General features: G+C 40.6%; 1 protein-coding gene and 1 non-coding gene across 3 annotated transcripts; one reads left to right on the top strand and one right to left on the bottom strand.

Moving 5' to 3' along the window:
* Positions 1 to 2,825: 2,825 nt before the first annotated feature.
* Positions 2,826 to 2,979, top strand: LOC147607186 (5.8S ribosomal RNA). Its single transcript, XR_015264918.1, has one exon. It is a non-coding gene; the product is annotated as a 5.8S ribosomal RNA (ribosomal RNA).
* Positions 2,980 to 10,614: 7,635 nt separating this feature from the next.
* On the bottom strand, positions 10,615 to 17,269 carry LOC147607185 (putative serine/threonine-protein kinase At1g01540). Of its 2 annotated transcripts, XM_086791189.1 has the most exons (7): positions 16,720 to 16,893; positions 15,574 to 16,404; positions 15,331 to 15,435; positions 15,128 to 15,241; positions 14,859 to 15,029; positions 14,636 to 14,765; positions 10,615 to 11,684 (listed from the first exon to the last, which is right to left on the bottom strand). In XM_086791189.1, the coding sequence occupies exons 2-7, from the start codon at positions 16,275 to 16,277 to the stop codon at positions 11,454 to 11,456; spliced, it is 1,455 nt and encodes a 484-aa protein (XP_086647315.1). In that variant the 5' UTR covers positions 16,278 to 16,404; positions 16,720 to 16,893; the 3' UTR covers positions 10,615 to 11,453. The 2 variants fall into 2 exon arrangements, with proteins under 2 accessions (XP_086647315.1, XP_086647314.1); XM_086791188.1 differs by having other exon boundaries at positions 15,574 to 17,269.
* Between the last annotated feature and the right edge of the window lie 7,326 nt (positions 17,270 to 24,595).

Raw genomic sequence — 24,595 nt, 5'->3', positions numbered from 1 at the left:
CAAGCCAGCTAATGATGAGGATCTAATTAAGGAGTACAGCCTGCTGGAAGGGCAAGGCCTAATTCGCAAGTCACTTTTGTGCAAAAATTCCTTGCTACCCTGTGCTCTGCTGCTAAACTCTGCTTTCACCCTTGCCTTCGCAAGGGCAGATACCTAAGGCCTAATTCGCAAGGTCAGATACCTCTCCATTGAAGGCCTAATTTGCAAGGTCAGATACCTCTCCATTGAAGGCCTAATTCGCAAGGTCAGATACCTCTCCATTGACCTTGCAAAAATTTGCAAGGTCAGATACCTCTCCATTGAAGGCCTAATTCGCAAGTCACTTTTGTGCAAAAATTCCTTGCTACCCTGTGCTCTGCTGCTAAACTCTGCTTTCACCCTTGCCTTCTGTCCCTCAACCCTAGCACACTCGAAGTAGAAAAAATGGTGCAATCCAAGTACCTCTTGTCCACCTTAGGCATGCCCAGTGGGGCTTGAAAAGATGGGATTAAAGAAATTTGTGAAGCTTCCCTGGGAGGAGCTTCATCAGAACTTCAAGGCTGCGGAGCAGTTGTTACAGAAGTCAAACGTCATCATGCTCCCATCAGGTGAGAAGAGAGTGCTCAACCCTCTATATGTCACCGAGGTATTCAAATTGGCGGCTCAGGGGGGGAGGCTGAGATCGAGCCAGCTAATGATGAGGATCTAATTAAGGAGTACAGCCTGCTGGAAGCCTCCTAGAAGGGCAAGGCCAAAAAGTTTAAGGTCACAGGCGCACGGTAGATGAAGACCAACAAAAGCAAATACGTTTGGTGGTGGAGATGATCAATCTCACCCATAAACCATATTGCATGTCGAGGAAGGCCTTCGGGATGGTGAAGGCCGCAAAAGCTGGAACAAAGGTGGCATGGGTAGAGGTGTTGTACCATAACCTGAAGGACCAAATAGGAAAAATCAACCGCCCAAACACAAAAACAAAAATTGGCCCATATCTGATAGCCCTATTCAAGGCACAAGTAGGAGCAGGAAAGGAGAAGGAAGAAGGCCACAAAGAAGATGCAGGGCAAAAGGAAGATGTGGCGCACACAGGCCCTAAAGAAGACATGGCTAAAGCCCCAGGAACAGACAAGTTTCTGACAGGGAAAGGAACAGGAGGCCTCGGGGAAGAAAAGAGCCTTTGAATTCAGGGAGAAGAAGACCAACAAGAACTTGCATGTTCCCGTTGAAGCCCCAAGAACACGCAAGTTTCAGAGAGGGAAAAGATCAGGCGGCATTAGGGAAGAAAAGAGCGTTTGAATTCAGGTAGAAGAAGACCATCAAGAAGGGGGGGACTGCCAAGGAAGGGACCAGTGGGCAATAGAAGCAAAGGGCAACAAGCACCTTAAGGAGGACTTAGCTAACTATTGCAAGTCTATCATGTCACAACAGCAGCAGAGCAGCCAGCTAGAGCAGCACAGCAGGCAGGCAGGAGGCTGCAACCACCGTAAGCTTGCGGCTTGAATAAGCATTTGATCTCTCTGCTAGTTTTGTGAATTTTCCAGATGCCATTGACACAGATTGGGTGCACGGGGCTCTCAACTACCAGATGGTAAGAAGCCACAGGAACCCCTGCAAGAAGAGCTGCGCAGGAGAAGGATGGAAGTGAGCCACCTAGATGAAATGCAAAAGCAAATCCAGGAGCTCCAGAAGGCCAATGAAGAGATTCAAAGGGAAATGGAGAATATGAAGCAGGCAATGGCTCGGAAAGAATAGGTGAATGTGCAACTACATATCGAATTAAACAGGGCCAAGGAAAGCTAAGCTTTAACGGAGGGCCAAGTTGACATATGTGATCAGAGAGGAGCACCTCAAAGTCATAAAGGAAGTGCAGGCCAGGGCCGATAAGGATAAGATAGAGGTGGTCAAGGTAGAAGCCAAGCTGGCGGTCCTAGTAGATGTAGAGGAGTTTTAGGAGGTCTACAAGCTTGAGGCGGAGAAGATGGAGCAATGGGAAGGGCACGCAATTGAGGACCTAAAGGAGGTGTGGGGAGGAAGCCACCAAGATAAGGGAGGAGAGGAGGGCCCTTGTTTACCACTCAACCTTAGAGGAGTATGGATAAGAATCCACACTACTAGGCTTATGTACTGGCTTGTCTTCCCACACTTGCCCGATCGTCCCGCGATCCTCCGACTTGGGCACCTCACCCCTGAACCTTGGACACCATCGTCGCCTGATCGCTCTTTGGCGAGCGACAATCAGGCTCCATGTCCAGTTGAGCCCCACATAGTCGGTTACAAGCTACGTGATAATGGGCATGACCTAATAAGGCCAATTTTATCTTATCAAAAGAAATCAACCAAGGATTTATTTACACCCTGTCGGCCCTCGATCTTTGAAGTAAAGAACTCTTTCTTTGTGAAAACTTATTTTGATAAGGTTTTCTCTTCCCCTCATCAAGCTTCCCCTAAATTAGACAAATAAAAGGAGTTGACTACTAAGGTTAGACCTCCTACTTTCACTCCTAAGCTTGCAACTATTCTCTTGACATGTTCTTCAATTAGGAGGAACTTCATGATGCATTCTTATCCATGAAAAATGGCAAGGCTCCTTGTTGTAATGGATTGCTAAACTCTTTTGGAAGTATGTTTCAAAATTTGTGATGATGGTTTGAAAATTCCTCCCAAGTGTGCGGCACTTTGCTTCTTGACATAAATGTGGGTATCATCAAGTTGAGAGTTAAGAAAGGTGAGAAAGATGTCCTAACCAATTGGATACCATTATCTATGCTTACAGTAACTTTTAAAATCTATGTCATATGCCTCTTTAGAAGACTATCTTGCCCGGGAGGATCAACTTCAATAGCAACGACTCTCAGTAAATGGATATCTTGGCTCTTGTAACGATGAAGAACGCTGCAAAATACAATACGTAGTGTGAATTGCAGAATTTCGTGAATCATCGAGTCTTTGAACGTAACTTATGCTCGCAGCTTGTCCAAGGGCATGCCTTCCTAAGCGTCCTCATGACCCCCATGCCCCGCCCCCTCCTCCTCATAAGGGGGGGCGCGGCGGAGGTGGTTGTTCGTGCACACCACCCCCTCCCGCCCCACGGGGTGACGGCGGCCGAGCGACCATGTCATGGTCAGATAAAAGGCATCGACAGCACCGCGTGGCGAGGCACCTCAGGGGTTGTCCACTCCTCCCAATTTGCCCACATGGATAGCCCAATTAGCCCTAACCAAAAAGGTTATATCAAATGGAGGTATACTCTATATTAATCATTACATGATAGGAAAGGATTGAATGTACTAAGGAGTCTAGGGATTTTAGTAATGGCTTCATCGATTGCACTAGTATCATGTTTGGCCATACTAGTGCCATAGCTTATGCAATGGCTCTCTTTTAGACAACTTCCCCCTCATTAGGAAAGGTTGTCCTCCTAGCTCCTCTTACTACATATGGGCTAAACTCGCTTGTGTAGCATAAAATAGAAAATAGAGAGTTAAAAGGTGTTACCTTATCAATACCTTACCACAAAATAAAGGCGACCTAGCCTTACAATGTTTTGTTGATAATACTAATGCCCTTATCCATAATGGTATATAATGCTTTATTTTTATTTATTTATTTATTTATTTTGGCTGTAACACCAAAGTAAAATCGGTATTAATCTCTCTTTCCTTCCAAATTTTATCATCAATCAAGGATTCTAAGATTTTTCAAATTGCAAGGAATTCCCATGTGTTCGATGTCTCTTTGCATATCAAAGATGGCAATGAATTATTTATAGAATCAAAGGTAAATTTGACAGATAAAAGGGCATGCATCAAAATCTTGTAGAGGAATTAAAAATTTTCAGACACGAGTGTCTCTCTAAGTAGCCCGTGTGGACGGGCGGCATGGGCGTTGCGGTTGTGGGCTAAGTAAGGCTCCCTGGCAAAGCAAAACACAGCCTCCAGAAATGCTCAGATTTCTGCCTCGGTAGTAATGCACGAGAGCACAGTGAGGCAATTGTAAATTTGCAGCTTTTGCAGCCTTGTATTCATCATCCTCAATGCTCATACGCAGCAGCAAACCGCAAACGGGACCAACGCTGCATACTGTGTAAATGTAGTCGATTAAATGCTGCTGTCAAATTGGTTCCTTTATTGGTTAGTTACAGGTGACTCTAGAGCTTTTAAAAATTGACGGTGTCCGTCCAACAAGTGATCAACGATCACATATCGAAATTGGTGGTCCACTTAAATCTGCAGAAGTACATAAAAGAGAGAACAAATGCTTATTGAAGTTCCATTGTCACAAAAAAATCGTGCTTTATAGTGTAATTTTCAAGGCTCAAATTGAGAAAAAACTGGTTGTAATTTTGTCTAACCGATTCAAACTTTTAAAATTTTAGTTATAAAAGTAATTAACTTATGTATTTTTAAAATAAAAATCGGTTGAGGTTGAAGGTCGTCTTTTTCTCACTGGTTAGAAATAAACCGGCTTATGTTGGAAGTCGTCTTTTTTTTAAAAAATTGGTTAGAAAAAAAGTTTATTTCTGACAAGCAACTTGACTAATTCATTAAGTCATGTCCTTGATGTAAGACTTGGTGGTGCCTAGCTGATGCTTAGTTGAATGGTGTTCTAAGATCATACAAGCCTCAAGGATACAAAATTGTAAGGCAAAGCAAAAAGAAATGCGTTGACTTTAAAAGCAAAGCATTCCTTTTTTTCCTTTATTTTTAGTCCATGTTACAATGTGATCATCAATAACCTTCAAGAAAGGATACAAAATTGTAAGGCAAATCCAAAAGAAATATGTTAACTTTAAAAGCATTCCTTTCTTCTTGTCTTTAGAGTCCATTCTACAATGTGATCATCAAGTCCATAAGACTGGGCTTGGGTGTTTCATAAAAAGAAAGGACCATGAATTGGGCTAGACAAAACCATTACATAATTCTCTACAAGGGGATTTGAAACAACAACAAAGCATTTTTTACTCTTTAGTCTTTGGGTTTTACTCGTGTTGTTAGCTTGGTTGTGGTGGGCTCTAGCTAGTCAAACGAAGAGAATGGGTTGGTTGATTTGCAATTGGTCGTTCAAGCTTGGAGTTAAAAGAGGCAATTGAGGTATGAGAATCCAATTCAAGTATGGGAGATGAGGTGGGGTGTGTAGGTCTACAATGACATCAAATACATGATAATTTATTATGAAGTGTTTTCTCTCCTAGAATGAACACCGGAATGACTTCACAACACACGTATTTAGAAGTAACCTACTCTCCTCCTTGTATTATAATGTACAATGGAAATAAATTTAGTTGAATGTTTGTGTACAAAAGGTAATTCCAAAAGATATCTAAAGATGATTCACAAATGACCTACAATGGAAAGAAATACAATTGAATGTTCTTTATGTACATGTGATAAATGGCTCGCATGATGATAATCAAAAGAATCTTCACATGACAAGCTGACGATCATACAACAATCTCTCTCATGTGGACCATCTTGGCAACAATGATGTGCAAGAGCTAGAGAGAGAGAGAGAGAGAGAGAGAGAGAGAGAGAGAGAGGGGGGGGGGGGGAGATGTGGCCTCATTATAAGATGAGAAGAAAACCAACAATTGAAATTGGTTGAGAGACCACCAAAACTCCAGCAATTCGAGAAACTTCATGGTGCAGTTGTGATAAAGTGTTTTTGTTGGTTCAGCCTCAATTGACCTCCATGTTCGATTACCCTCCAAACCTCCACCCACTCTTGCTGCATCACCATTCATATCTTTTTTAACATGTTAAAGAGGCCTTCAATGGTGCATCACCATTCATATCTTTTTTAACATGTTAAAGAGGCCTTCAATGGTGCATGCTACTTATAACACCCCCAAAAGTTATATTATGGTCTCTAGTAGGTGTTCAAAAGTAGGATGCATGTGTGCACCCACAGACACTCGTGTTTTTTTAAAGTCTATCATTTTGAATTTTCATGATTTAAAAAGGTCAAAGGTGGGCTTATGGTGTAACCTTCACTTGTTGGGGTTACTTATTATGATTTTGATAAAACAAAAGACCAAACTTCTTGGGGGAAGGGGGGAGGAGAGGAAGTGATGTGGCCTCATTGTAAGATGAGAAAACACCAACAATTGAAATTGGTTGAGAGACCACCAAAACTCTAGCACTTCGAGAAACATCATGGTGGAGTTGCAATAGAGTGTTTCCATTGCAATTTGTTCAGGCTTGATTGACCTCCATATTATTACCCTCCAAACCTCCTCCCACTTTTGTAGGATCACAATTCGTATCTTTTTCAACATGTTAAGACGCGTTCAGTGGTGCATGCTACTCTGTAACACCCCCAAAGCTTATATTTTTGTCTCTAGAAGGTGTTCAAAAGTCGTATGCATGTGTGCACCCACATAGACACCCCATGTTTTTTTTAAGTCTTACAATTTTGAATTTTCATGATTAAAAAGGGTCAAAGGTGGGCTTATGGTGTAACCTTCACTTATTGGTTACTTGTTACAATTTTGATAAAACAAAATACCTGGTCGAGAGACCACCAAAACTCTAGCACTTCAAGAAACATCATGGTGGAGCTGTTTCCACTGCAATTGGTTCAAGTTCAATTGCTCCAAATCTCCACCCACTATTGAAGTATCACAATTCATATCTTTTTAACATGTTGATGAGGCCTTCAATGGTGCATGCTACTATGTAACACCCCCAAAATTTGTATTTTGGTCTCTAGTGGGTGTTCAAAAGTAGGATGCATGTGTGCAACTACATAGACGCTGGCTTTTTTTTTAAGTCTTACCATTTTGAATTTTCATGATTAAAAGGTCAAAGGTGGTCTTGTGGTCTTGTGGTGTAACCTTCCCTTGTTGGTTACTTGTTATGATTTTGATAAAAAAAATAACAAACTTCTTTGCTCCAGCTTTTCCTCTGCTATTCAATGGTTGAAAAGAGCAACAACAAATGGTTCTAATGAAATACTTTAACTTCAAACCATTTTACCAGCTTTGCATTACCTTGGACATGCATGTACATCAATAAGTGCCCCCAATGTTTTCAAGGTAGCAACTAATTAATTCAATGTTTCACTATTGCATGTTTATATGACACGTGTATTTAATTCTCTTTTTTTAGTATATTCTTTTTTTTCAGCGCATATTCACCTTCAACTGGTTCTTCCGTTCGATAGTCTACAGGTTGGCTTACCGGCAGCGTGCAGTCGTCCGATTGGTCGTCTGGATGGCTGCACATTTGGTTGTTGTTTGTTCTTCAGCTCCTTCTCCAAGGTTTGATTGCTCGCTAGGACAGCACCGTCTTTGACAATTTGCCGGTTATTCATCTAAACGGCTATAGGTCTGCTTGCTAGTTGTTGTTGACGTCCTTCTCCAAAGTTTGATTGTTGGCCACCGTTGCTCTGCTCACAAATCTTCTTGTGCATGCACTTGCATGTCGTGTCGTATTGCTTTGGACGACACGACGATTTCTTGAGTTCTGGCAAGTTCTACATTCGTGCGAGAATTTGCATGTTGCCGTCTGAGTAGTATATGTCTCTCTATGCCATACTAATGATGTACGTTGTTCTAGAAAACCTTGCGTGTCATTGTATGATTGAGTTTCTACACTATTTAATGATGAGTTTCTCTCGTGTATTCAATCTCATCGATTTCTACTTTCCTATCCTCGTAATGCCACCAAGGAGGAAGCCTCTTCGTGATATCAGTAATATCATGAAGGTAGATCGTCGCCCATCTTCCTCAGCCTTACTTTGTGATGAAGCAGAACCCATTGCATCTACTGTTCCTAGGGCTGAATGCCATTCGTGTCCTCGTATTCTGACACCTTCGGAAGGCGCCCATATTGTTCGTAGCTTGCATGCAGTCAAAGATAAAGCTCGCTCTTCAGGTATAGATATTCATATCTTCAGCACTTCATTAATGCATGCAGTTGATTCTTCAGTCTTTTCTCACAAGAATCGTTTGGAAGCAGCTGATTAATGCATGCAGAAAATTTTTGACAATCTTTTCTTAGAATCTGAAATTGCTTGTGCTTATTTTGTAGATCCCTTTATGAGAATGTGAATCTCCGTTTATGTTTTTTTTCATAGGGGCGCTGATTGTAGAAGACATGGATGCACCGTTTACTTTTTTCTCTTACAATACTCTGAATAATATGAATAATATGCGCCCTCAATGTTGAATAATATGCGCCCTCAATGTTTTCATAAACCGTTTATATCGCCCTCAATGTTTTCATATACCGTTTATATACTATGATTATATAAGCTTGCATACACCGTTTATCCGCATGTTTTCTTTCGATTATTATAAGCGTGATTAACACGCGGATGCATTGTATACTTTTTCTCTTAGAAAGCAATGTTTTCTTTTTGCAACATTCTGACAACGCTCGCCAATCTGTCTGTCTGTCAGCTTACGTGTTGGTAATTATTCAAGTTATGTTTTATTTATATACTATTTAATTATTGCGCCTTTCGTTCATTTGCCTTGAAAATATTGGAGGCGCATATTCTTACTATCGTTGATCTGAATGTAGTTATCAAATAGTTAAATATAATAATTTAATTAATTTATACCTAGGTAGTTTTTAATATAATTATCAAATAGGTAAAAGATGTAAATTTAATTAATTTATACTTCTTTTGATTATGTAAATTTAATTAAATTTATTACATAAGGCTTTTAAATTTTGATTTTATTTTCGTCGATTTGACTTTTTTCTATGCTTATAAAATCATAGGTATAGTTAAAACATGTTAATTATGTTGCTAGTTTAAAAATTATTTTATATAAATTGATTTCATAGTTATTAAATATGTTATTGATTTCATAGTTATTAAATATGTTATTGATTATTTAATCACGTAATGTTTATAAATTCATTTTCAAAATGAATGCAGAATTGAAAATTTGTGTCCATGACAAAAAGAAGAAATGTTAACAAACCCAAAATTATTTCATAGGATCTGCACATCACGACTCAAAAGGCAAACAACCATTGATGAATGAAAGAAATGCAGACTCTGAACCGTTAGTGCACAAAATTCTACAATTTCCACTAGACAATAAAAAAAACCTCTTTGAAGTATCTGTCAATGTGGCTATAGAAAATAGAGACATTCATTTTTCATGTTGGGAACCACTTGAAGAATTTATAAGAATGGATTGTTTAGAAGGAGTGTTTGCATTAGAAAAAGGTGGTACTTTAAACCACTTACATTTTTAAATGGTTGTAAGCCTCATGGCACCATCACTCATAAAGTATAGGCAAAACCATGCACACATTCGAAGGCGTGATAGGATATTGTATGAAAGATTTACAGAAACCGCATTTCAAGTTCTTCTCACATAATATCTCCAGTGAGGAGAAAACAAGAGGGCGACAACTATACTGTCTTTATGGACAAGCAGACTTGAAAAACAAAGTATGCTTGTCACTTGTAAATTTGTTTGAAAGGGCATATGTATACATAGACAATCAATTACATAGCCAACAAACTAGGTGCTTCACTGCAAAGTACTCTTCTCAAAATGATTCGGACGGGGAAATACTACTCATTAGTTTCGTGGATAATCCCAAAGACTAGATCTGGTATGAGCAGGACAAGGTCTGCTGCTGTTTGGAAAGTTATGAAGCTCCCTCATCTGACTCAGTGCATAGACATTGACGAAATCTTCTTTGTAGATACTCTTGGTTATAGATACTTCAATCCTCTACATGCATGATACAACACATAAGAACATCGAGTTGATGAAGATGAAGATGTAGATGGAGGACAAAGCAATGAAGATGAAGATGTAGATGGAGGACAAAGCAATGAAGATGTGCATGGCAACCACAATGTAGAGGTCGGAACTCTTGGCAATCCAATTGTCATCGATGATGAGCAAAACAGTCAATCAAAAGAGAACTACTTCACATCATATCTCTCTGTATGAGAAAGAGCATACAAGTTCAAAAAAGCGATTGTGGATGGAGATGAGTTTGTACCACTGTCACCAAAAGCCAGTAAGTTTGTGGGCCTTACCGAGGAAGAAGCTTGCTTTCTGTAGGTTATGCTTATGGCTTGTGCTACATCGGGTTTCTACTTTTTTTTTGGATTGGGCTTCAAGCTTTTGGGTTCACATGTCTACATTCCATTACATGCTTCCATGTTTTTCTTCTATATTAATAAAAGAGACTAATTTCCTTGGAAAGTTTTGGAGCTTTTTCTTTCCTTTTTTCGAAATCAGTTGTTCACCCTCAAAAAAAAAAATTTTAACGTGATAGAGTGAATAAGCTTAGCACCCTCAAAGTAAAACCTTAGCATTCCTTACCTTTTATCCTTGAAAATTAAGAAAATCACCCTTAAAAAACTAATTAATGTGATAGACTGAATAAGCACCCTCAAAATATAGCAAACGTGTTCTCACAATAGCATTTTCTCATATTATTGTTTGACTTTTATAACTTAATTTGTGCAAGACATCTTATTACCATTTCCTTTTCACATTTTGTTCCATCTCCATCACACCTTCCTTCTGTTGTTTCACAGGTGGGCAACATTTTTTTGAAGAAATAATGCCTTATTTGAGAGATTTTTTATTAACAAATGTGCAGTGTGGGTCTAATAGAATAAGCTTAAAAACTCGGAACACGGAAGGGCTAAATCGCAATAAATTTTTTTTCTTAATTTTTTTAAAAAAGTCATCGCTGCAATATATATATTTACCTACCTCTCTACGACTACGACGTCAAGTACAGAGATACCCATGATACATTCAAAATTGTAAGCTCCACAAAGAAGGAACCACGACTACAGAGATGAAAATGAAAAACAAATAGTGTAACTCCACGTTTACTTATAAAGGAAGGGCACTGCACCTCCTGAAATTTTTTCAATCAAACCAGTGTCTTTTACATTTTCTTTACAAAAAAAAAAAAAGGGCACCTGCTCGAGATGCCCCAACACAATGGCAGGCAAACTCTAAGCCCAAAGAAGCATGGCACTCTCGCAGGGACTGCATGTTGTATAAAACCAACACAAAAAAACCCCTCTTTTTGCACTTGTTTTGTAGTGATGGTATATGGTGTCTATAGAATGCATGACCTCCAATCCCCGAGTTTGAGCTTCACTTGGAATGCTGCAAAAGAGATCCAATCCCCGAGTTTGAGCTTCACTTGGAATGCTGCAAAAACTCTCTTTAGGCTCCCAAATTATGTACACCCTAGGGTATAACATAAGGCTATCTATCAGACAAACCTTAAAAAAGTTATAAGGCCTTCTAGAAGGAGTCTTGGATGTAACAAGGCCTCGTGGAAGGAGTCTTGGATGTAACAAAGCTTGTGGAAGGACTCTTGATCGATGTCCTAAGGCCTCGTGGAAGGGTAAGGCTGGTGTCCACAATACCCCCCAAGAGGCAACTCACAGTCAGTCTCTCATCGAGAATATATGGCAAAGGCTGAAATCAAATGCATGCAAACTGGGTAGTGCTTCTGCTTCTATCAAGATAACAAGCTCCTCGCATCACGATAGGGGAAGTCGTCCGATTCTAGCATGTGAACGACATGACCCATTTTTGGCCTCTTCTCAGATTCTGGATCCACACAGCGGAGGGCAATTAAAAGTACCCTCTTCAACGCTCGGGGAGCTGGCTTCTCTGTCAGATTCGGGTCCACCACTTCCTCTGAACGACGATTTCCCACCATCACCTTCAACCAGTCTACAAGATTCACCTGAATGCCCAAAAACAGATCAAGCCTCTCTCTCTCTCTCTCTCTCTCTCTCACACACACACACACACTTCATCATTGAGTCTCTTAACATTCCTTACGTTTTCATAGTGGATTTTGCAAGACGTTTGACCTATCTTCGTGTACTGCTTTTAGAAGGTGAGCTCCTATGGCGTCTCATTCAGCCCCTAGAACTGTTGTACGGTCTGTACCCGCTGTACAGAGGCTATGCTGACATGTGCAAAAACCCTAATTTTCTGTTTTGAGAGTTTGTTGCCAGAAAATCAGTTAAACAGGCTGTTTTATCACTTTTCCTGCTGGAAAACTGTATTTGATGAGTACTCGATGAGTTCATCTTTGGTGCTCAGATGAACCCTAATTTGGTTGCGACGAAGCTGTATTAGGAGCCTAGTGGTTGCTGATGTGACGACCTCCTTGATAGGTGTGAAACTGGGAGTTGCTTGAGAGATCCACACAAAGTAGTCTTGTGTGAGACTGAGCAATCTCCCGAGAGATCCATCCTGGTTAGGAATGAGGCATAGAGTTCTCCCCTTGCTGACTGGCTGGGGCAGTGGTGCCTCCATAGACATGCGTCTCCCCTTGCTGAATGACTGGGAGGATAGCAGGCAGGCGTGGAGTTCTCCCCTTGCTGAGATTGGGTCTGCCCTCTGGCTAGGGTTTGGAGCTATTGTTTGATTTGTTCCGTGTACTTCGAAATATTTGTACCTCTTTAGGAATACATAATTTCCTAAGGGGAGCCCAATGTGTGTGTCTCCTCTTATTTAATGCTAAGTGAATGGTATTTCAAGTTACTAGCATAAATTTTGGAAGACCTTTCCAAGTTCTAGAACCATGGCTTTAAAAAGGTCATGTCATTAGCGACACCATCTATGAGACCTTTCCCATAAAATGTAGAGATCCTTTCTTATAAATATTTAACGCACAATGCTTGGTGTTGATGTTAATTATTCTTTCCTTTCTTGGGCATCTCCCTTTTATTTGGGTGTAGGCCATACTTCTTGGAAGCTTTCTTCTCCAACCAGCATGTGCGTAGAGCCAAAATATTCTTCTCTGTTGCTCATCTCTCCTGTTACTATAGTACAAAACTTGCTGACTGTCATGAAGCAAATCTTAGAACAGTGCATAACAGATGCATCACTCAACGCACGCATCATCCAGCTGCCCTCTATTTGACATCCAGATGTGGGACTTAACAGATGACCCTTGACCGCCACTTGATGGGGGAAAGGGGCTGAATTTGGATCAAGAAAAGGAGCTGAATTTGGATCAAGAAAAGGAGAGCATAGTTTGGCAAGAAGCATGGGGGAGAGCTATGGCTGGTAAGCAGAAAGAGGCTCACTATCGGCAACTCCAGGAAAATATGTGACAGCAGAATTAAAGCCAAAACTGCAGCAAAAACACAACAGGCAAGCCAACTCACGATTCACATGTTTAGTGAAATGGTCACAGACGCTTATAAGCCTCCATATAACACGCAATCAAAGTCTAAGAAAGAAGAGGACAACTAAGATTTAAGAAAAAGAAGCACACGTGATACTTGCCACATGAGGACATCTATTGCTACTACAAGCCTCAAGGAGAATACAAGCCTTGTTTGGAAACCTTTGGCGGGGAAACACGAGCAAGGTTGCACTCTTTGACCCAAAGGATGCCCAAACTGGGCACCCAGACAACTCTGGATGGACTGGGAAGTCATACTTGACCCAGTCAACACTTACCACACGGTGACTGCATATGACTCTTGGGACAGAATGTAGTCTACGTAGGTTATTTGGAGAGTAAGGCTCTTGCCTTTCAACAACTACAACACACGGTTTAGCCTGTTTGTTCACTGGTGGTAGATCCAAGAAATACTTGATTTGAAGCTTAGGCTTCAAGGATGCTAATACAAACGTCTTACACTCACTCTATTCATGGAAACCTTTAGTTCATGCATGGGTCCAACCCACCAATTGATAGGCACATCAATTCTCAACAACAAAGAGGTCCTTCTGGCTCCAAACGCTAATGTTGTCCCGCATGCAAGAGTTGGAGAATGTCCAAAGTCAACACACAACAGATCACCTAGAGGCTTAACACCACATCAATTACAAGCATCACTCCTTCCACTAACTTCGACGTCTCTGAGTAGATCCTCAAGAGAAACCTCACTCCCTATCGTGCACATCAACAGAATGACCCAGTTTTCAGCTCATCTTCAAGCCCGCCTTGTTTGGCTCTTACCCCTCTCTCTCTATAGTTTAGTTCCCTAAGCTTAGAACAAGCTGCTTTTCACTTTATGTGGACAATGACAGCAACAGATGTTAGCAAGAACATTAGCAAATGTCTAGAGAAGAAACCGGAACTAGTGCCAAACCAGTACTACGTCTAGCATGATAGAGGGCACCAGTCGCAGACCCAAACCCTCCAGTACATCGGTTGCACAGACCCAACAGATCCATCCAGATGGTCAAAGGAGCTCTTGCTCTAACCACCCCTGTTTATGAGGGGTGTCAAATGCATTATTGCCTCCTAAAATATCCATGCGGACATCGGTTGCACAGACCCAACAGATCCATCCAGATGGTCAAAGGAGCTCTTGCTCTGACCACCCCTGTTTCAAGATAAGTATGAGGGGTGTCAAATGCATTATTGCCTCCTAAAATATCCATGCGGACACAAGGCTAGGGAAGAGCCCTGCCCTTGTACATACGTGCGCTGCAGGAGAGAGAAGAGTTCATCTTGCAGTAATATAACATCCTTGCACCCCAAGCCTTTCAAGGGCTCTGCTGTAATAACTATGAATCGCTCTCACTCTGATTGGCTATATTGCAGAGAGTCTTGCACTTACACTATCACCATGGACATTTAAAGAACAAAACTCATGCAATTATATGAAATTTGGAAGTGCTTGTAATTAGTGTCATTGAAACAGAGCATATGCAAGGACCTACCTCTCCAGAAGGCCTGGCATGATCAACTGGGTCCCTGCCTGTGATGGTTTCAAGGAGGAGAACCCCAAAACTGTAGACATCATTTCTCTCATTCAAAAGACCCGTACTGGCATACTCGGGAGCCACATATCTGCAAAACCAGCAAGCATGTCTAACAACTCATGACACGTGCTTATGCTTACCCAAGATTGTTCACAAGCTGATCACACATTCACACATTTACCCAAAGGTACCCATCACGCGGGTTGTGACATGGCTTTTCCCAGCCCCTAACAGCTTTGCAAGCCCGAAATCAGAGACCTTGGCATTCCACTGACTGTCTACCAAAATGTTGCTCGATTTGATGTCTCGATGAACCACTTTGGGTTCTAAAGCCTCGTGCAGGTATGCTAATCTGAAATTGGTCACATTTTCAAGCAGTTTAGAGGAAGCATTAATGGCACCAGAGAGAAACAGGAAAAGAAAGATGTTCCATGGAAATTTCAGAGCTACGCTTTGGCAGTGCCGATGATGATTCTCATGCGGTTGTCCCATGTGAGGCTGCTCGAAGACCCATGTAGCCATTGCTCCAGGTTTCCATTGTCCACATATTCATAGACGAGCATCCTGCAAGGTATGATAAGAAGGCATATGTGCTGCTTAGAAACAAATAAAGCCTCCACAAAGGTGTAAAAACTACCAAGCATTCAATATACCTGTGGGTTCCTTCCATGCAGTACCCAAGAAACCGCACAAGATTCTTGTGCCTCACTCGCCCAATAGCTTCCACCTCCACACGGAACTCCCTCTCCGCTTGTCCCCTGCAATGTCATGTCAAGGAATCCCTAAGAAGAGGTGTTTTGCTACTCCACACTCCCATGTCAACAAAGTTATAGGCAGCATAGCTTAACCTCTCAGAAAACCTTTACTGATTTATAACAAGGCATTGCATGACTTACATGTTATTAAGAAGGCTCTTGACAGCAACCATAGTCCCATTGGCCAGCCTTCCTTTGTAAACAATGCCATAGCCACCTTCCCCCAGCACATTAGCCTTGGAGAACCCTTCTGTGGCAATCTGCAGATCCCTCAGAGTGAACCAGTGTCCCCACCCAAAATGCAACTCTTCCCCAGAGAGCTCTCCACTGGTAGCAATGGAGTGGAAGCCACCATCTCCGAGAGCACTCCTGCAAGCTTCTTGCTCTTCGATGGACAAGCCTGAGTGGGGTATGAGATATGAATCCTGCTCGTGCAGAAGGGACTGCTTCTCCACAAGCTCCTTGGTGTGGCCTCTGCTGCTCCGCTTGTCGCCGCTAGAGGAAGCCTTCCGGGACACCCCCACACGGACCAGCACCTTCTCAGGCTCACCATCCCCCGTGCTGTCAGTGATGGTAAGGATCACTCCGCCACCGGTGGATGGCACCACTTTGTCCACCTTCACTTCCTTGATCTCCTTGGAGTCTGTAGGGATGGAGGCTGTGGACTGAAGCTTCTCTGAAGCTAGCCTCTTCAGTTTCTTCCGTGATATGAGCCAGATAGACAGAAAAAAGAGGATGAGGACAATGAAGATGCCCACGGCCACACCTATCAGGACCCAGAGCTTGAGGCCGAAGAGGGTAGTCTTTCGGGACAACTTGTTGCTGAGATCGCCATCGTTGGCCATGGTGTGCAAATCGAGAGTGCGGTGGGCATATGTATGTACATGCAGGTGTCAAAAGCAGGCCAATGTGTTCTTCACCGGATCAACCCTTCCGGAGAGAAATGCAAGCCGGGCATTTGCCCACTCCACTCTGCATACCACCAGGAGTTGACTCTTGAAAACCAATAAAGTAAGGTGCATGTGTTTTTTCAGTGCCCGCTTGTGCTTGTGGAAAAGAGATGTCCGAAGGTGAATTGGCGACAAGAGAGGAAGGTAGTAGAGGGCAAATACGCAGAGAGAAGAACTGAAGCTCTCCAATTTTAGCTTGGTGTAGGCGTTAGAGTGGAGGGGGGGAGAGAGCAAAAGAAAGAGAGAGGGGGAGGGAGAGAGAGAGGGGGGGGTGTGTGTGGAGGGAATGCGGCGAGGGGACGGGAATATTGAGAAGAGGGGGAGAGCGCCTTACTACCTGCAAGCCCAACCAACCAAGTCCAGCAGCAGCAGCAGCAGCAGCAGAAGAAGCAAGAGGTTAGAGAGCCTAGTTGCTGCCGGTAACCCACAAACCACCATAGTAAAAACAAAGCTCACCGAGCGCTGTTCCCTGGCAGCTCTTGTTGTTGTTGTTGTAGTAGTAGTAGTAGTTGTGGTTGTGGTTCTAGGTCCTTTGTGTTGAGAGGTCCCTCTCTTTCTGCGTCTGCGTCTGTTGTGTGTATTTTGTATGTATGTGTGTGAGAGGGTGTGCGTTTGTGTGTGTAGTGAGGTGGGGTGGGGTGGGGTGCGAGCCCCCTCTACCCGAGAATGCGGTGGGGGAGGGAGGTAGGAGAAGACCACGACGTCCCACTAGCAGAATACAGGGGAGAGAAATGAAGCAACGGGCGGTAGCTGCGAGCTATCTATCTAAGAGAGCGGGCGAGGAGGGCATTACTAAAATGTGATGTGATTTCTGATGGTAGTGGTGGAGATGACAGCATCATGCGAGCGGAATCCGAGAGAAGAGAGAGAGAGAGAGACGAAGCCGCGAGCTTGGCTAATTTATCGCCATCTCTTCTCTTTATTAACCAAAAAGGTATCTGCCTACCTAGGTTGTTCATTCTAAATTATTAATTGTTGGCTCTACCTTGTTGCTGGATGCGTCATTTTACAAGTTGCACAAACATGGGTGCCTCTATATATATATATATCATCACTGCCAATATTATTAATGCCCTTCCAACATTGCACATGTACATACACACACTTTATACACATTGACTCGATGATTCCACTCTTTCATTTAAGTTTATCAATCTTCTCTCTCACCATTCTACATCAGCATAGGACGAATTTTCCCTCACTGTACATCTGAAAAACTTCCTCCACTCTAGATTTTATAGGACTCTCCTCAAAGCTTCAAAAATTTCTATTTCCTTAGTGCAAGTTTAATTTGTTTTTTAAGCTTCAACTCTCAAAAGATGAACCCCTTTTTCTCCCCGTCATACATGCACGTTGCCAATCCACTCCTCTCAGCCCCTCTACTTTTTGGAAGGGTTTACGAAGTAAGCAATGCCTCTCCATTGAGCAATGGGTGAGCAATTTGCTTTGATTTTAAGCATCCAACACACATGCCTTTCTTCCATGACAAGTAAAGCAAGTTAAACTAGCAAGCAAAGTAACACATCTCCATCTTCTCTCTCCAAAATAATTAAGCCAACACAAGCAACGTAAAGAAACTTTGGGATGCTACCATTTCAAAAGAAACCGATAAGCCAGTCATTTAGTCTACAAACCTTAGGCTTTGATACAAAAGGAGATTTTATTGTTTTTTTTTTATTAGGAGTACATCCATCTCACACACTCTCTTTATTTCACCCTCTTGTGGAATAAGGGGGAGGGGTGGGCTAAAATCAAACCAACATTCCAGGGGAGAAAGATCACCACCTTATTCACTCGGCTTTTGTCCCCACCCCTTTATTGTTGGATCATGCTCAACTCGCTATTTTCATTCATGTTGTTCAACCTTACAAAAAGGAGATTATTAATTTTCCGTTCACCTTCCATGACAAAAGCCCTTAAGCTACTTTTCATCAAGTTGATAAGGGAACAATGAGTAGTTTCCCCTCCACTCAACAACTCTATCATATTTTTAATGAAAGACTTAGACTTTTGGTCACTACTTGTATATCATGCATGATCCAGAAGACAAAAATTGTATACAGGCAATTACAAAAAAGTATACAGCATAGCCAAATAATTACATAGCATTTAAGTGTTATCCTATTTAGCAATCAAAAATAAAAATCAGGGGGAGTAGAGGGACGACACATTTTTTGTACCTTATACAAAAAATTTCTCGTGAATATGTAAACATGACATTGTAATCAATAGCATCGTCTTAGCCTTGTGCATTACTTTATTCTTTCTCTTATTTACTTTAACATCGCAATCATAAACTCATCAAATTCTCTATAATAAATCATGGGTAGCAAGTATATCCTTTTACTTGGAAAGTAAGACATTAGTTGAGCAACAAACATTAATCTACATTAGCCCTAAAAACATGGCAATAGAATGATGCAAAGGAGTAATTTCACTTTATCATTTCTCTTGCCTTGAATCTAAATAGAATGTAAATTGTAAAAAGAAATCTTCATAATTAGTCAAAAAGTAGTGATAGACTAATTTGAAGTGCACCTTTTGTTGGATTTACCATATACTCCATGCTTGAGGTACCAATGATGCTTAGATCACTTTGAGTTTAAATGATTATAAAAATCTATATCAATTAAGAAGCTCTAAATAGTGATAGTCAAAAAGTAGTGATAGATTAATTTGAAGTGCACCTTTTGTTGGATTTACCATATACTCCATGCTTGAGGCGCCAATGATGCTTAGATCACTTTGAGTTTGGATAATCTATATCAGTAATAAGAAGCTCTAAATTGTAACATTGCCATGCAGTCTCAATATGATTCTAGTCCCAATCGTAAAATATACAAATTATCATGATTTTGATTTCAACATCACGAATTCTGAATTATAAAACAATAAAGTTTAAGACTTTTAGCTATACTAATAAACTATGCGGACTCTCTCTCTCTCTCTCTCTCTCTCTCTCTCTCTCTCTCTCTCTCTCTCACACACACACACACACACACACACACACACACACATACATACACACAAATAATTTAAAGTGGTTATATAGATTTTATTTTATCGCACACAAACACATAGATTAATCAATATGGCTAAACAAGTTTCATTTTATAATATATTAATGTATCAATTTAAAAAATAAACATTTGTTAAATCCTTTATATTCAAAAAATATAAATTATTTTAAGAGAAAAAGAAACATTCCCACGTTTTAAACAAGTCAAACCTACCTACTTACAAGGTCTACTTACAAGGTCGTACAATTGCCACCATACTTTGCCTACCTTGCAAACAATAAACATCACATAGCAAGCATGCTAAAAGTTTGGGATATGTATGAGGGTAAGATGTCTCCATTTTAATGGGCACTTGATGTTTTTAAGGCAAGAAAGTGTGTAAGCACCACCCTTTGCAATACCACTATACTCCATGTCTTGGGTACTTTTTGGGCCTTACTTTCATATGTGTAGTGACTTAATTGTGGGTGTTTATGATGCTTTCAAGGAACTCTAATCATCAAAGTTTCTTTTCACTTTACATCATAAGACTTTTTGGGCTCTTGATAACAAGACACACCACTCATTTTTTGGCCTGGAATATCTTGTGTAAAGAGGATCCATTCCACTCTCATAAGAAAATGGAGGACCATCATATGGCATGAAAATGTTTCCAATCTATCGGTGCATAAATAGCAACAAGTTAAAGTGTCAAGAGATGGATTGTTGTTATAGTTTGTACATTTGAATGAGTTTGAACTAGTCCGAAAGGGTTTGGGGAGTAGAATAATTGTTTGATAAGGTTATAGGAGGTTGGTGTGTTTTGCATTAGCAACATCTTAGTGCAAAAAAGATTAGCATGTACATGTGTGTGCACATGACAACTTTATAGTTGGATTACCTAAAACGAACAAAGGCCACGATTCGGTTTGGGTAGTCGTGGATAGGTTGACAAAAATGTGTCGGTTTATTCCGACAAAAACAACAATGACTATGCCTGAGTTAGCACGGTTGCTCATTGAGAATATCTATCGATTATATGGGTTACTTACCGATATAGTTAGTGATGGAGATACAAAGTTTAATATACATTTTTGGCATGCTGTGTTCAAGAGATTGGACACCATGCTAAGTATGAGTACGGCTGATCATCCACGAAGCGATGGTCAAACCGAGAGAGTCAACCAAGTCTTGGAAGACATGCTATTAGCATATGTAAGCAAAAAGCAAACCAATTGGGAAGAATATTTACCCAGCCATACATAAATGATTGAGATTCCATACATAAATAATTAATTAAAACCAAGGCGGTGGCCAGTGACTTTAAAAGATAAAATAAATTCAAGGTTAAGAGGAGTATATTTTTCATGGTAACGATGTAGGTAGCATTATATATGCTAAGAAGGTTTGGGGAGTAGAATAATTGTTTGATAAGGTTATAGGAGGTTGGTGTGTTTTGTATTAGCAACATCTTAGTGCAAAAAAGAGTATATTTTTAATGAAGGGTAAGGTTAAGAGCGGAGTATATTTTTCATGGGGGTAACGATGATGTAGGTAGCATTATATATGTTAAGAAGGTTCTGCTAATATGTATCTTTTTTATGCATTTATAGCTTGAAGTAAAGTAAAAATCATATATATATGATAAATATAATGTATAATAATAATGAAATGAATTTTCATATCATGTAATATAAAAAATTATATGTGTATTCCATTATTAGTTATTGATATTTTAACCATGAGGTTATGCTACATTGCAAGCCTTGAGTTTCTCTTTGATTCCATATGAGGCTAAGGCATCAATCATCAAGAAATCAAATTTACTTCAATAAATTCACATAAAGAAATGGATCAAAGCATACCAGAGAATTGAATCACCATAACTTTAGAGAAAGTATCATCATCACAAAAGTGCATTGAGCACTAGCTAATAAAATTTGTGCACTAACGCTCGTTGTCTAGTGTTTCTAATATTTGGAGCCTTTAAGTAGCATGCTCTCACTATCTAAGGTCTAAAATTTAATAAGTGGCACCCTTGGCCAATCACACACAATATCATGATCAAATTTCATTAACAATGTTTAAAAACATTTGAAACTTGTCACCACAACAACATATCCTCAATGAGAGTTTAAAAAGACGATAGGACACATGATCACCAAAGTGATATTGAGTATGTGTGTGGCACTCCATTTACAAGAAATAGCAAACAATCTGCATAACTTCCCTAAAACATCGATGTCCCATAACATGAATGCCCACTCTCCAAAGTGATTGAGTATGTGTGTGGCACTCCATTTACAAGAAATAGTAAACAATCTGCATAACTTCCCTAAAACATCGATGTCCCATAACACGAATGCCCACTCTCAACCAACAATTGTGTGAGCTCTTTAATATTTTCACGTCGACTCATAATCCTTGAATCCACGAGAATCATAGAAGTGTTTTAAGCCTCTTGCAAGAATGGCATCAAGGCTGTAATCCTACAAGCAAGAGAGAGAGAGAGAGAGAGAGAGAGAGAGAGAGAGAGAGAGAGAGAGAGAGTAAATAACTTTTTTGCATGTCCACAACATGGAGATTACAAATAGCATCCATTTTTTATAGCATTCTGTTATAAAGAGCATGCATACATTTTCTATTATTAACCTTAAAGAGCATGCATACATTTTCTATTATTAACCTTAAATTGATGTGTAGGCACACGTCACCCTTTTCTTACCCCCCCCCACACACACAAAAAGAACCTATAGGTAGAATCCCTAAGGGGTTTGACCAAAAAAGCCAACTTATAAGAGGTAGGCCACATAGCACCAAGTATGGTGCTATCCCCAAGTCACAATGTGCTTAATCAAGTCCATGAAAAATCTCTTGCATTCAAACCGCAAAAGCATGGTCCATATGTATGCATACTAAATCCACAAGCACAAGCCTTAAGGCAAGTGAATGTTGAGTTAAATCAAACAACCTACAAATAAATATATTAGGCAGTGTGCAACCCAGGTGGGGGTACTCTGGCTAAGCTGCATAGCCAAACCAAAATTATTCTTTAAAGGTCAAACTTCAAGAATCCCAAAAAGGCCCTGCTGATGTTCCTACAATCTAAAACCTGGTTGAGCCTTCTAGAGGCACTGCAAACTTCCCTTCAGTGGGATTTGAAGTAGGCCTTCGTGGATCAGGACACGTAGCAAGGGGAGCATAGATGCAAAGCTTCGGATTGAGTATACCCAAAACATCATCTTTTTGTCATAAACCAGTTGTTGGAGGTGTCAACGGGGAAGAAAGGGCTCAGCTCTGCATGTGGCCAATTAGTGTCACAATTTAGTGTGTTCTCATTACACCAAATCTTGTAGTTTCAATGCACAAAAGTATCCACCCCAAGGCCTTCAAAAATTGTAATCCAAAAGCCACATACAACTTTTAAACTAAGGCCTTATACATGTAGCACCACATGGAAAGCATAATCCAAAAACCATGGACAATTTTTGAAGCCACCAAGGCCTTATACATGTGGCTTCACATGGATCCACAACCAAGGTTGGTGGGCACCATTGTGGTTGGGTCAAGTTGTGTGTAGGCTAGTGGGTACATGAGGAACTAGCCTAAATCCTAAGATATAGGCAAGGATAGGCAAGGTTGGTGGGCACTTTTATGGTTGGATCAATTTTTGAAGCCAAGGCCTTCTACACATGGCTTCACATAGACCCGGAACGGAGGCTAGTGGCACCTTTGTGGTTGATTCAAGTTGTGTACAAGTTAGTGAGTGTATGAGGAGCCAACCTAAAGCCGAAGATATGGGCAAGGATGGGCAAGGCTAGTGTGCACCTTTGTGGTTAGATCAAGTTGTGCATAGGCTAGTTGTGTGCATGAGGAGCTAGCCTAAAGCCCAATATATGGACAAGGATGGGCAAGGCTAGTGGGGTAACTTTGTGGTTAGGTCAAGTTGTGCATATGCTAGTTGTGTGCATGAGGAGCCAGCCTAACCTAGTATATGGGCAAGGATGGGCATGCTTAGTGGTGTGTGTATATAAGTGATTATAGCAATGCAATGTCCAGTAAACTAACTAGACAATAATGATTTTGGGTACCTTTGTGGTTAGGTCAAGTTGTGCATAGGCTAGTTGTGTGCATGAGGAGCCAGGCTAAAGCCTAGTATATGGGCAAGGATGGGCATGCTTAGTGGTGTGTGTATATAACGATTATAGAAATTTAGTTTCCAGTAAACTAACCAGATAATAACGATTATAGAAATTTAGTTTCCAGTAAACTAACCAGATAATAACGATTTTTATTAATGTTGAATTAACTAATTTCAAATTTACCATTACAAATTTGAGCGAAATGCAAGAGAATAAGTTACCTCATCACGTCATTGCGACAAGTCATCACACGAGGAAAAGAAAAATGAATCAACCTAGCTCTGATATCCCACACATATGTGAGTCCTACTTGCATATATAATGTTTGTTACAATGCAATACACAATCCCGCAATAGGTAGCTTGCTAGCTTGCCAGCCTAAACATAGCTTCCTGGCTTGCCACACAAACATATCTCCCCAAAAGCCTAGGCTAGACTAAAAACTCAATCGATTGATCGATTGCACAATCTCCAAACTCCAATGTCCCAAACATCCAATTGCTAGACTAGCACAAGGTCTAAGAGTTCTATGTATGATAGGGTTTTGATCTTCTAGGAATATCCTCCACTAGAGACTCCTTATCATAAGTACTCCACTCAATTATATAGCCCCACTAAAATCACCCCTATTATTATAATGGGTCCTTCACATATTAAGTGCTTGCCAAAGGTATGTATTATAATGGTCTAAAACCATTAACACAACTAGTTGTGTTATTGGTCTAAAACCAATAACACAACTAGCTCATTATGGCCTTTTAGGCCCATGATAGAACATCCAAGCTCTACAACAAACATAACTAAGTATGCCTTGTCTTTCCATTTAGTATTAAGTGCTTTTGATATCACAACTTACTATGCCTTAACTTTCCATTTGGTATTGTGAGTGCTTTTGGTATCAGATTAATTGTTATCAAGGATTGCTAGGATGGTATTGATTGCTAGGGAAGAGAAGGAGCATGAGATCATACATTGACACTTGCTATAAATATGATGTTATTCTCCAAAAAAATGATGGAGGTATCTTTGAGAGGTTCATGATTCTATTGGGAACCCAATAGTTTACAGAGCC

The sequence above is a fragment of the Cibotium barometz genome, chromosome 56, assembly GCF_041138505.1.
Source record: "Cibotium barometz isolate CiBa-2024 chromosome 56, ASM4113850v1, whole genome shotgun sequence".
In the NCBI taxonomy this organism is placed as follows: domain Eukaryota; kingdom Viridiplantae; phylum Streptophyta; class Polypodiopsida; order Cyatheales; family Cibotiaceae; genus Cibotium; species Cibotium barometz.
The sequence above is the reverse complement of the archived record's forward strand: the minus strand, read 5'-3'. Positions and strand labels throughout refer to the sequence as shown.

Bases quoted from the DNA above. Each gene is read 5' to 3' on its own strand.
- LOC147607185 (XM_086791188.1), bottom strand. From the start codon at position 16,277: ATGGCCAACGATGGCGATCTCAGCAACAAGTTGTCCCGAAAGACTACC. The intron at 15,030-15,127 runs GTAGCTCTGAAA...GACCAATTTCAG, and splicing joins ATCATCGGCACTGCCAAAGC to ATTAGCATACCTGCACGAGG. The intron at 11,685-14,635 runs GTAGGTCCTTGC...TTGGGCATTCAG, and splicing joins ATGCCAGGCCTTCTGGAGAG to GTGAATCTTGTAGACTGGTT.